This window comes from Castor canadensis, chromosome 9 (assembly GCF_047511655.1).
Source record: "Castor canadensis chromosome 9, mCasCan1.hap1v2, whole genome shotgun sequence".
Lineage (NCBI taxonomy): Eukaryota > Metazoa > Chordata > Mammalia > Rodentia > Castoridae > Castor > Castor canadensis.
Genome location: NC_133394.1, coordinates 52,471,933 through 52,486,162, shown reverse-complemented (window position 1 = coordinate 52,486,162; position 14,230 = coordinate 52,471,933). Strand labels below are relative to the sequence as shown.

The window sequence follows — 14,230 nt, the reverse complement described above, 5'->3', positions numbered from 1 at the left end:
TTCCCTGTATATTCTGGTTATCAGTCCTTTGTCTGATGTATAGTTGGCAAATATTTTCTCCCACTCTGTGGGTGTTCTCTTCAGTTTAGAGACCATTTCTTTTGATGAACAGAAGCTTTTTAGCTTTATGAGGTCCCATTTATCTATGCTATCTCTTAGTTGCTGTGCTGCTGGGGTTTCATTGAGAAAGTTCTTACCTATACCTACTAACTCCAGAGTATTTCCTACTCTTTCTTATATCAACTTAAGAGTTTGGGGTCTGACATTAAGATCCTTGATCCATTTTGAGTTAATCTTGGTATAGGGTGATATACATGGATCTAGTTTCAGTTTTTTGCAGACTGCTAACCAGTTTTCCCAGCAGTTTTTGTTGAAGAGGCTGCTATTTCTCCATCGTATATTTTTAGCTCCTTTGTCAAAGACAAGTTGGTTATAGTTGTGTGGCTTCATATCTGGGTCCCCTATTCTGTTCCACTGGTCTTCATGTCTGTTTTTGTGCCAGTACTATGCTGTTTTTCTTGTTACTCCTTTGTCATATAGTCGGAAGTCAGGTATTGTGATACCTCCTGCATTGTTCCTTTGACTGAGTATTGCCTTGGCTATTCGTGGCCTCTTGTGTTTCCATATAAATTTAACAGTAGATTTTTCAATCTCTTTAATGAATGTCATTGGAATTTTGATGGGAATTGCATTAAACATGTAGATTACTTTGGGGAGTATCGACATTTTTACTATGTTGATTCTACCAATCCATGAGCATGGGAGATCTCTCCACTTTCTATAGTCTTCCTCAATCTCTTTCTTCAGAAGTGTATAGTTTTCCTTGTAGAGGTCTTTCACATCTTTTGTTAGGTTTACACCTAGGTATTTGATTTTTTTTGAGGCTATTGTAAATGGAATTGTTTTCATACATTCTTTTTCCATTTGCTCATTGTTAGTGTATAGAAATGCTAATGATTTTTCTATGTTGATTTTATATCCTGCTACCTTGCTATAGCTATTGATGTCTACAAGCTTCTGAGTAGAGTTTTTTGGGTCTTTAAGGTAAAGGATCATGTCATCTGCAAATAGGGATATTTTGACAGTTTCTTTACCTATTTGTATTCCTTTTATTCCTTCTTCTTGCCTAATTGCTCTGGCTAGGAATTCCAGTACTATGTTGAATAGGAGTGGAGATAGTGGGCATCCTTGTCTGGTTCCTGATTTTAGAGGGAATGGTTTTAATTTTTCTTCATTAAGTAAAATGCTGGCTGTAGGTTTGTCATATATAGCTTTTATACTGTTGAGGAACTTTCCTTCTATTTCTAGTTTTCTTAGAGCTTTTATCATGAAATGATGTTGGATCTTATCAAAGGCTTTTTCTGCATCTATTGAGATGATCAAGTGGTTTTTGTCTTTGCTTCTGTTAATGTGGTTTATTACGTTTATTGATTTTCATATGTTGAACCACCCCTGCATCCCTGGGATGAAGCCTACTTGCTCGTGGATAATCTTTTGGATGTGTTGCTGAATTCGGTTTGCCATTATTTTGTTGAGGATTTTTGCATCAATGTTCATTAAGGAGATTGGCCTATAGTTCTCCTTTTTGGAGGTGTCTTTTCCTGGTTTTGGGATAAGTGTAATACTGGCTTCATAAAATGTGTTTAGCAGTTTTCCTTCCCTTTCTATTTCCTGGAACAGTTTAAGGAGGGTTGGTATCAGTTCTTCTTTAAAGGTCTGATAGAATTCAGCAGAGAATCCATCAGGTCCTGGACTTTTCTTTTTGGGGAGACTCTTGATTGCTGCTTCAATTTCATTTTGTGTTATAGGTCTATTCAGGTGATTAATTTCCTCTTGGTTCAGTTTTGGATGATCATATGTATCTAGAAATCTGTCCATTTCTTTTAGATTTTCAAATTTATTTGAATATAGGTTCTCAAAGTAGTCTCTGATGATTTCCTGGACTTCCATGGTGTTCGTTGTTATCTCCCCTTTTGCATTCCTAATTCTACTAATTTGGGTTTTTTCTCTCCTCATTTTAGTCAGGTTTGCCAGGGGTCTATCAATCTTGTTTATTTTTTCAATGAACCAACTTTTTGTTTCATTAATTCTTTGTATGGTTTTTTTGGTTTCTATTTTGTTGATTTCTGCTCTTATTTTTATTATTTCTCTCCTTCTATTTGTTTTGGGATTTGCTTGTTCTTGTTTTTCTAGGAGTTTGAGATGTATCATTAGGTCATTGATTTGGGATCTTTCAGTCTTTTTAATATATGCACTCATGGCTATAAACTTTCCTCTCAAGACTGCCTTAGCTGTGTCCCATAGGTTCCGGTAGGTTGTGTTTTCATTTTCATTGACTTCCAGGAACTTTTTAATTTCCTCTTTTATTGCATCGATGATCCATTCTTCATTAAGTAATGAGTTATTTAGTTTCCAGCTGTTTGCATGTTTTTTGTCTTTACTTTTGTTGTTGAGTTCTACTTTTACTGCATTGTGGTCAGATAGTATGCATGGTATTATTTCTATTTTCTTATATTTGCTGAGGTTTGCTTTGTGCCCTAGGATATGATCTATTTTGGAGAAGGTTCCATGGGCTGCTGAGAAGAATGTCTATTGTGTAGAGGTTGGATGAAATGTTCTGTAGACATCTACTAGGTCCACTTGATCTATTGCATATTTTAGATCTTGGATTTCTTTATTGAGTTTTTGTTTGGATGACCTATCTATTGATGATAATGGAGTGTTAAAGTCTCCCACAACCACTGTGTTGGCGTTTATATATGCTTTTAGGTCTTTCAGGGTATGTTTGATGAAATTGGGTGCATTGACATTGGGTGCATACAGATTGATGATTATTATTTCCTTTTGGTCTATTTCCCCTTTTATTAGTATGGAATGTCCTTCTTTATCTCATTTGATCAATGTAGGTTTGAAGTCTACTTTGTCAGAGATAAGTATTGCTACTCCTGCTTGTTTTCGGGGGCCATTGGCTTGGTAAATCTTCTTCCAGCCTTTCATCCTAAGCATATGCTTATTTCTGTCGGTGAGATGAGTCTCCTGTAAGCAACAAATTGTTGGATCTTCTTTTTTAATCCATTTTGTCAAACGGTGTCTTTTGATGGGTGAATTAAGTCCATTAACATCAAGCGTTAGTACTGATAGGTATGTGGTGATTCCTGCCATTTAGTTGTCTTAGTTGTTTGAAGGTTTGATTGTGTGTACCTAACTTGATGTTACTCTCTACTGTCTTGCTTTTTCTTATCCTGTGGTTTGGTGCTGCCTGCCTTTTCATGGTTAAGTTGGGTGTCACTTTCTGTGTTCAGGATCCCTTGCAGAATCTTTTATAATGTTGGCTTTGTGGTCACATATTGTTTTAGTTTCTGCTTATCATGGAAGACTTTTATTGCTCCATCTATTTTGAATGATAGCTTTGCTGGGTAGAGTATCCTGGGGTTGAAGTTATTTTCATTCAGTGCCCAGAAGATCTCACCCCACGCTCTTCTTGCTTTTAATGTTTCTGTTGAGAAGTCTGCTGTGATTTTGATGGGTTTACCTTTGTATGTTACTTGTTTTTTCTCTCTTACGGCCTTCAATATTCTTTCCTTAGTTTCTGAACTTGTTGTTTTAATGATGATATGTCGTGGAGTAGTTCTATTTTGATCTGGTCTGTTTGGTGTCCTGGAGGCCTCTTGCATTTGTATGGGAATATCTTTCTCTAGATTTGGGAAATTTTCCGTTATTATTTTGTTGAATATATTACGCATTCCCTTCACTTGCACCTCTTCTCCTTCTTCGATGCCCATGATTCTCAAGTTTGGTCTTTTGATGGAGTCAGTGAGTTCTTGCATTTTCTTTTCACAGGTCTTGAGTTGTTTAATTAACAGTTCTTCGGTTTTTCCTTTAATTACCATTTCATCTTCAAGTTCTGAGATTCTGTCTTCTGTTTGTTCTATTCTGCTGAATTGGCCTTCCGTTTTGTTTTGCAGTTCTGTTTCGTTCTTTTTTCTGAGATTTTCCATATCCTGGCAATTTTCTTCTTTATTGTTGTCTATTTTTGTCCTGAGTTCATTTATGCATTTATTCATTGTGTTCTCTCTTTCACTTTTGTGTTTATACAATGTTTCTATGGTTTCCTTTATTTCTTCTTTTGCTTTTTCAAGTTCTCTATTTTTGTTGTCTTGGAATTTCTTGAGTGTCTCCTGTACATTTTTGTTGACCCTATCCAGTATCATCTCTATAAAATTCTCATTGAGTACTTGTAGTATGTCTTCTTTTAAATTATTCTTGTGGGCTTCATTGGGTCCTTTGGCATAGTTTATCTTCATTTTGTTGGAGTCTGGATCTGAGTTTCTGTTCTCTTCATTCCCCTCTGGTTCCTGTACTAATTTTTTGCTGTGGGGAAACTGGTTTCCCTGTTTTTTCTGTCTTCCCGTCATTGTCCTTGGTGTTGTTACTGTCCCTGTACTGTGTGTAATTAAGTATTTTCTAGCTTGTAATAATAACAATGGTAATATTTAGAATGGAAGAGTGAGCTGAGATGGAAAGCAAGAAGTTAAAGAAAAGGGGAAAACAAATATACAGACAAGAGGGAGAAAGCAGAACAAGGTATCAGACAAGAGAGTTTCAAAGGTATAAATGGAGTGTTAGTGTACTAATCGACAGTAAGCTGAACAGACATTAGAGAGACAGAGAGAGGATTGAAAATCAAAGATAAAAATTAAAAAATAAGTAAATGAAAGTAATATCTATATATAAAAATGAATTAAAATAAAATGGAAAATAGAAAATTAAAAAACAAAACAAAACAAAAAACTTCCAAGTTTATATGCAATGCAGTTTCAGTCTTAATAATTTGGGTGTCCGTCTCAATCTCCAGTCCTGGAGTTGGTGCCTCAGATGTTGTTCTGTAGTTGTCTCATCAAAGGGGATGCATAAAGTATAACAAAACTACACACACACACACACACACACACACACACACACACACAAAAGCCCCACCAAGTGTCCCCAGTTCAAATGCAATACAGTTTCAGTAAGTTTTTCGGCTTGCAGGTGTAATTCGGTTGTTCTCTCATCAAAGGTAGGGAGAAAAAGAAAAAAAAGCATCTGGAGACAGTTCTGAGAGTGGTATCTGCAACTGTGGCTTGCCTGCTTGCTGCTCTCAGCCTGTAGCTGGCGGCATTATTTATGCAGATCTCTGGGGCGAGCTTAGCACTCACCTGGCCCCACAGGCTTTGTTTGCTTAGAGTTCTCCTGTGCGGGAGCCTCTGCTACAGGCTTTCCCCTTTCCAAGCACTGGGAAAGGTGACACTGCCCCCGCGTTGTCAGGCCTGCATGTTTATTTACAGTTCATGTGGGAGGTGGGTCTTCCCCCCTCTCCTGTGCAGTTTTCCTCCCACTGCCACTTTCACAAGCTTTCCTGCTCCTGATTACTGGGCGGTGCTGCTGCTCCTGCTGGCCGCCATGTTTGTTTACAGTTCACATGGGAAGTGGGTCTTCCCTCCTCTCACAAGCTTCCCCGCTTCTGGTTGCTGGGTGCGCACCCTGCTCCCACCAGAGGCTCTCCGGCCTGCCTGGCTTGTTTATTTACAGTCCCAGGAAGGATTCCCTCCCCCCAATCTTCAGTGCTCAGGGCACCCCACCCTCTTTCCAGCGTGTCTAGCGTGTCTTAACTGTTCTTATTGCTTATTACTCAGTTTCTGTTTTTTTTCCCGGGTGGAGGTCAGTCTGTCCAGGGGGCTATGCTGCTCTGGCCCAGGCTTGTCTGTGGGGTACCGCGGTACCGCGAAGCTCACCTGGTCCGCGTCTTCCCAAGCCGTCTGGGCACCGGCCACTGGCGGCTCCGGGGGCCCTCCTCATTTCTCCGTTTAACGTGAAGTGGAGATTCTCTGCACTGGCTGGAGATGTGGAGGGGTCAAAGTTATGCCTTTTCTCGGTGATTATGCCTGCAAAGTGTGTCTCCAGCGTCTCTCCAAGATTTCACTATAGGAGGGTCGCTTTCTGCTTCCTACCTGTAGCCACCATCTTGGAATCCCCCCTGTTGACACTTCTTAAATGAAAACCTCAATAACAGTGTTATGTGATCCTTACTATGGAAGCACCATAATGTATCTTGTATGTGTGTATGTCTGCATTAATTATAATGCAACAAGGCATTCAATCAGGAATCTGAAGGGAATTCTTTCACTCTCCAGATAAGGAAAATAATCTCTGAGAATTTAAATGTCTGGCTTAAGGTCACATGAGTTGTAACAGAACTTGGATAAGATCTCCAGTTTACTAATAACTTCAAGTCCTGTGTAAAATAATAGAACTTATATATTTTTAAAAGTTTGTACTTCTTGTCATTTGGGGGACATTTTTCATGTTACATCTAATTTTCTTTTCTATGGTTTTACTTATAAGCAAAATAGAAGAATAAATTGCTTCATATAATTTAGTCAAATATAAGAAATAAAAGTCTAGAGCTGTGAAAAAAATGAGGCATTCCAGACAGATACATTTTGGGGGTACATGAAACATAATCAGATGTGAAGCTAAACAATTTTTGTAAAAAAGACCAATGGAAGAAAAGTACCTGGGACCTTCAGCTATGGATTCTAATTTAGCTCCTTACCTTTATGAATGTGACAATGCCTCAAATCTGATTACAGCTTTAGATACCACACTCTGGAAAACAACTCTGGAACCCCTGAAGAATAAGAACTAAGATAATGACCAATCAGACCTGTGACTGGGAGTATTTATGTATACCTTTTGTCCCCTGCCCTAATTCTTTGTTTATTTAAAGCTAAAGCTCATGTCTGTACCCTAAGATGGCCGAAAATGGGCTGGGTGCTTTCTTTGCCTTTACCCGTCATAGTTCAAAAGTCTTGGTGCAATTTTTCTTAATTTAACCCAACAAAAAAAAAGTAGACATGGACATGTCCTACATAGGCTCTGATCCATCTTTTTTTTTTTTTCTGAAAGAGCTAGGATGTTTACATTCTTAGGAAAGAAAGAAAAGCAGTGAATACCATTCCATATTTGTACTTGTTGGATTTCTAGCTCTGTGGTGGCTGCTTTGTAACAACTCATAGCAGTTAAGTTGCAGCATCATTTCTGCCTGTGGAGTCACGCTGGTATGCAGCTTCTTAAGTATGCAGCTTCATGGATTAGGGCTCTCATTCCCTCAGACAGTTATTACTCCAGGAACCTGTCCAAAGTTGCTACCAGGAATGCTTCTTACTTTTATGGAGACTTGGTCTCTAGGGGTAAAGACAACTAGCCAAAGAGAAAACTTTTGTCCAATATCCGAACATAACTACTGACAACAAGAAAGCTTGTGGGTTCAAAGCAGTCCTAACATGAGAGCAAAATTTTGAGCTTGAATTGAGGCACTGAGAATAGAATAACCAAAAAAAAAAAAAAAAACCCCAAAAACCCTAGTGTCCACTTGCATTTGAACCTGTGACCTGATTTGAACATACAGTTTAAGATTTATCATCATTATTTAGACAAATTATTTGTATGGATTGAGTATGGTTTCATTTATCAATCAATGCTTTAATAGAGAAAAGTCTTGCTTCCTTTTAGTAATCATCTACTCTCCTTTTTGTCTGAGACATTTGTCTAAGAAATGCTGTGCATGTTGAAAAATCATCTCACTTTCTTACTTATAAGTATTTCCATAAATGTTGGTTTCCTTGTATGCACTCTCTAATGGCTTTTCAAAACTTCCTTTACAGTAAAGTTTTAATCCTCATTTCCATTTCCTCCTTTATTCTCAGCAGATGATGGCTTTATACAATTATCTGGTATAAGTTCCTGCTTTATCTTGAAATAATCAGCCTCTATATCCTGTTCCATTCTTTTCTGTATTTGAGAAATAGTTGCCTTTCCTCTTTTCTTCTATATTTGACCTTAATTCTATCATTATATATCAGTTCAGAGTTCATTTGCAGAAACAAGAAAACTCTCAAGTTATTTCAAGCAGAAAAAATGTAATAGGTGCTTATAGAACTGTATGAAAAGCTGCAATGGCAGTTATAGGAAAAGCTCCTAGGAGTGATTTCAAACAACACTATAGAATTGGCTACCCAATGGATTAACAGTGTTTGCCAGAATCAGGAAACCAAGGAGCCAAGAAGACACTGGGACCATGGCTAAGTCCAGGGTCACATACTTTAATTATGATCTGGGATTAAGAAGCCATTAGTAGAAGTGTTGAACTCAGAGTAAAATCATTGACCAGATCTGCACCAGCAAAAATGAATGCCTCCAGGAATAATGTCACTCCCTGCTTCACTCTGTTCCAAACACAAATTTCTTGCAGGTGCACCTGCTGTGTTGGCACTGTTGTAGACTCCAAACCCTAGCTGAAAGAGTCTGAGAAATGTTCTTTTATCCTTCCAGCCTCTGCAATATACCCTGTATACTAGAAGTTTGGGACAGAAGTGAAGGAATCCAATCCACACTGTTGCCAATCTCTCCCACTGACAGTCAGTTTACTCAATTATTAGTCTTATTTCTTATTTATTCATACCACATTCTGGATATTTTCTCAAGTTTTTTTTTCTGTTCTATTGTTTGAATTTCTGTGCTGTCCATGATGCTTTTTGCTTCTTACAAAAAAAACATATTACCTGGCTTATTATTATCTTCTTTTATTTCATTGTATTTTCATCTTTGTTGTGTTTTTCCTTTTCATGTAGAAAATGATGTGTCAATATTTGCTATTGATTTTTAGAAACACTGCACAACTGTAAACACAAGTTTTTGGCAACTGGTGAACTTGGCTTTGGTTTTAGAAAGGTATACCACCATGGGCTGAGGTTGGAGTTCAGGCTCTGGATAGTTTCTTACTTCTAACTTCAGCTTCATTATCATTGCTCTTGCTGTGTCTCTCAATCACCATTCCACCCATTTCTCTGGTGTCAATTGAAGAGTACACACCTATTTAGGGCTTTGGTTTAAGAGCCAGCTGGGGTAAGAGAATGCTTAATAAACCTAGTCACATAGGCAGAAAGAAGTTTTGCCAAGTGCCTGAATTAGAAAATTGAGAAATGACTGGAGCTTCAGAAAGAGCCACTAGATCATAGACTACATGGTTTCCTTCAAAAGATTTAATCTCTGAAACTTTAATTATTGTCTGAGGTCATCTCCCTCATCTTCTTAGTTATCACCAGATCCCTAAGACTTTCTTGTATGTATTGAGACTATTCTTATATGGGGTAGAACAGATTTATGCTATTTTTTCTTTCTTTTTCATGTATTTCAGTAGAGTACTAGAATTTAAGAAAAAGATTATCTCTGTCCTAGCATTTACTCCAAGAGGACTTATTAATGAGTTATACATGAAAATGCATTTCTGAGATAAAATTTAGCTTTATAGGCAGCAGGCTGACATGGCTCATATGCCATATACACAACACAAAAATAGTTTAAGCATGAGGCTTTATGAGAATTCAGTTCTACCTGCTTTCTAGTCAGCTCTGGGAGACTTGGAAATGAAGAGATAATAATAGAAAAGGGGGTTTTGATTTTTTTCCATTTTGCCAAGGAATTATTCATGAAACTAAATAGCATAGCTGGAACTCTTCTCAATTTATTCTATAAATACAAGTAATGTTAAATTTCCTAGCAAAGTCTTAACTCTTCATTTTATTTGTTTGCAGTAAAGTAAATATTTTCTGGCACAGATCAAAGAGTGGTAATCAATTTGAAACAGTATTTGGTAAATATTTACATAATCTGTATTTCTTAATTATACGGTTTGATTAAATTGAGAAACACTGAAAGATAATAAAATATTTTAAGGACAGCAATTCCCTCATGGTCCGATGCACTATTATGGAATGAAGTCTCTAAAGGAGTGTTCTCAAAGGAATTAGACTACGAGCTTACACGGGTTTGTTGTGTTAAATTATAGTTTGCAAAAGATAATTATACTCAATTTTGAATTTGGAACACTTTGAATCATAATATTTTCCATTTTAAATGTTAAAAGAATACTTTACATGCACCTATAAAACAATAAAGAAGAAAAAAAGAAACCAAACCTGTCTTCCCTAACCACCAGGCACATTTTCATCACCAGTTGGTTTCGTTCCTCCCTGACTTCTCTCACCATCTATGCCAATTGTGTTACATATACTCTTCCCTCCTTTTCCTGTCCTCACTCCAGGATTTAAGGCAAGCATTGAGACCCTTGACGGGGAGGGATTTGTGTAGCAGTTAAAAACATAAGCTTGGAGTAGGAGTCCTTGAGTTCAAATTCTGGTCTCAGCTGTGTGGCTTTAGGCAAAGTACCTACCTTGTCTGCTTCTTAATTTCCTTATCTACAAAATGAAGGTGATGGTACTTCACCTGTGCACATGTGTAAGTAGAAGCACATTTATACTCCATATAGTGTTTTTATAGTGATTATAAATTAAAAAAAATTTAGCTTAGTAAATGCTAAGCCCAAATTTTATTATTTGTGTTGGGAAATATAACAAACAAGCTTGTTTTCATCCATCCTTCTGTTATGAAATGTGTAATTACTGAGGAAAAGAGAGGTAAAACGTTACCTTATGAACTACACTTTACAATGAGATAATGCCCAAAGTCTGGGTGAAAATAGAGGGCTAAGGGTGTAGCGCAGTGGTAGAACTTTTGCTTAGCATGTGTGAGGCCCTGGTTTTAATGTTCGGCATCATTGAACACTCACCATTCCACCAAAAAAATAAAAAGTTCAGAAAATAAATGGAGATATGTTAAAACATCTATAAGATGTAGACTAAGTACCATTTTTAATAGCTTTACTTTTCATTTGACAAGTTTCTTTCTCTTTTTTTTTTTTTTTTGCAGTACTTGGGCTTGAACTCAGGGCCTTCACCTTGAGCCACTCCACTAGCCTTATTTTTGTGAAGAGTTTTTTAAGATAGGGTCTTGTGAACTATTTGCCTGGGCTGGCTTAAAACCATGATCCTCCTGATCTCTGCCTCCTGAGTAGCTAGGATTACAGACGTGAGCCACTGGCACCTGATACCTAACAAGTTTCTTGTGTGTGTGCTGTGTATAGGAAGTGAACACATTTGTATTCTCTAGTCCTTTCTTGAGTACTTCTATGAGTTGTATGCATGACATGCCAACTTTACTCACATTATTTTTAGGGTGTAAGTTTTCATGAACATAAAACCTCTTTGGTACTCCAAAGGATAAACTTTTAGTTTGGGTACTAGAACATCTGACTCCATCGAATGATCTATCTTATGCCTCAAAAAGATGTTTTATTATTCATCTAATTTTATTTTATAAATATATTTCAATGAAAGTGAACAAATAGCTAGAATCTTAATTGGTCATCGTTCGATATCATTTTATTCTTGACTTACTAACAACTCTTTGTGATCCTTCATTTTAATATTTCATGTAAGACAAACAAAATAAATGGCATACTCAGTTTAATTGATATTTTCAAAATCAGGTAAATATTTTCTTTCTTATTTTTTTTCTTTCTTATTGCTTTTGTGTCTTTTTATAGCCTTGGAAATATATTAATATATTCTTCCCCACAAAAGTAATGAGTTTGATTCATCAGAAAAGGGGAAAGCTTTCTATAGATTATAATTTATTACAGTAGAAGGATGGGCTCTCCAAGAAATAAATTAACTAGATCACCGCAAATTTCAATTGCACCATTGCTTTGGCTCTTTGCTTTCAAGAGTATCATTTAAAATGTAAACGTATTTGGAGATACTAAATTCAAACCTTTATCAGTTAATATTAATTGTCAGTAAGACCTTAACAGAAATTAGTGAGCATCTAACAGAGATAAATTGAAATATATTTCATGCCTAATCAGACATGAGCCTGACTAGGAAAACATTCTTCCAGAAGTGCTGCTAACCAAGGTTTGAATCTTATTTTAATAAGAGAGAGAGACCTTTATAGCAGAAAATGTCTCAGACAGTATGCTTAAAGTGTTCTTATATTCAAGGTTGTATGATCATGACACTTAGCTTACTGAGATTAATTAAACTTATGAAATGAAATCTAAGCACATTAGTATCACTCAGGGTACCAGCAGGAAATACATGGCATACTCAGAGAATTACTTCAAGATAATGTAATGCAGGGACTAAAAAGCAGACTCAAGGGAACCAAGAAATGATAATAAAGTACCTAGGAACTCAGAGATTAAGAGCAGGAAGTTCTTATTAACCCTTAGGCCTAGAGATGCCATAAGATAGTATGTGTTATTGAAATGTAACCAGAGTGAAGGCAACGGGGGAGGAGCAGACCACCACGAGTTATGGTTCTCTACACCAAAGACCAGAGCCATTGCCAAATCGTGACCAGCAGATCCAGCAGGGAGACCATGTACCCTGACTTCTCATTCCTCTTGCTCTTTGAACTTTTTCGGGTGCTTCCTGTTGACAAATCCCACCAAGAGCCAGAGTGCAAGGAAGCCTAGCCAATGTGGTCTCTAGAGTCCATTCCTTTTTAAACCACAGGGGAGGTTGAGGAATGGCCTGGAAAGGCAGATGGAGAATAATCAGCACATTTTACCACAATCATTATGCAGGACATCAGCCCCCAGGTCCTCCTCTTAAAGGAGCTGGCAGAAACCCTCTGCCAGAGCAGTTCTACTCTGCCGAACTTCCCTAGGTTTTAATGCAGTTGTTCTACCACGTCATTCTGTGTTAGAATATGATGCAATCTTGAGAGAAGGGCTGTTTTTATTATTTGTGAAATACTGTCTTTTTTTTTTTGCTGAAGTTTGGTTAGAACCATGTTTTGAAAAGTCGATTTCAATCAAGGATTTCTATCTTGGGCATACTCCCTAATATCCTGAATGCATGATTTCCTCCTGATATCTGATGTTTTTCATCATTTCATTTATTTATTTGTACAGCTGCCTCCTCAAACTGGGTGCCCTGTTGTGCATCTTCTTCTTACGATCACAGTGTTCCATCTTCCCTGGCAATGGGAGGGGCGTCACATTTTATTTCAATGAAAACAGTTCCTTTCTGACTGGGTTAAAGTTCACAATGTGGAATAATTATTTTTAATGTGTGATCAACTTAAACATCTAATGTCTTTCCCCATCCTTCCCTATTCTTTTATTTTTGTTACTTCCCATTGATTTGTTTTCCCCTTTTCCTGTCTATTCCTGTGTTATGAATTAAATAATGATGTTTAAAAAATAATAATAAGTAGTGTGTGCATACACACACACATACACATTCAGGAACAGAAAGAATTAAGATGAACTTATAAGTTAACAGGTGAATTAAAAACCAGAGCTGGTTTTACTGTTTGTAGACCTATTTACAACTCTATCTCTCAGAAGTGGAGACATGGTGTTTACAAGTGTGTCATTCTAACTATGCTTCCTTTTTTTTTTTTTTTTAACTCTATTCAGATTCGAAGCCAGAGCAAAGCATCCAGGTCTGGGCTGTGTGAGGGAGATGAAGTGGTATCCATTAACGGAAACCCTTGTGCAGACCTCACCTACCCTGAAGTCATCAAGCTCATGGAAAGCATAACAGACTCCCTCCAGATGCTCATCAAGAGGTAAAACACATTTGTCAGAGTATAGACTTTTTTCTTGAAGCTAGGTAGGAATGATAATAGCTCCTACTACATATATAATATGATTTATAAGGGTGTTGAGGGTGCTTTGTAGAAGATCAAGATAGTTAAAAAGAAATACAACAGTGTCTATTGAAAAACAGACACTCCTATTCAACTGAGTTTTCTAATTAATGGAGAATTAACTTGAAAATCTTTGTTTCAAGCACCTTGTTGAAAATCACAGGCATTTTAGGCCACTTCTAAGAAAGTTTGGTACATTGGGCATAATTTAATACTTTCTTCAAAGATCAAGATTTCCTGATAAGTTGGGATCACTCAGTTGTAATTCCCAGATTTCCAGATAAATTAAAATTATTTAAGTGTTAAATCATTGACCTATACAATAATTTTTCATGGAAAGAAGATACCTAGAAGTGGAAAAATAAAAAAACAAAGCCAAGCGAACAAAAAGCTTAAAAACAGCCAGATTTATGCTTGCCAGGACCTCTAGTAAAACCAATATTTGAGTATCAACAAAATCTTTATTCCAGATGCCTAGAAAAAATCTTTTAAACATAAAAACAAAAGAAACAACACTGAAGGCAATCATAAAAAATATAGCATTTACAGTTTTACAGTGTACAAGTCATAGTGCAGTTCATACTGATTTTGTAACTGAGACCCTGACCATTGAATTATAATGAATCCA

General features: G+C 36.9%; 1 protein-coding gene across 2 annotated transcripts in view; it reads left to right on the top strand.

Annotated features, from left to right (window-relative positions):
• Positions 1 to 14,230, top strand: part of Synpo2 (synaptopodin 2) — a 187,043-nt gene that overhangs the window by 136,799 nt on the left and 36,014 nt on the right. For both annotated transcript variants that reach the window (XM_074041625.1, XM_074041626.1), the window contains exon 2: positions 13,370 to 13,521. In XM_074041625.1, coding sequence (XP_073897726.1) covers positions 13,370 to 13,521 — 152 coding nt within the window. The remainder of the gene's footprint in view (positions 1 to 13,369; positions 13,522 to 14,230) is intronic.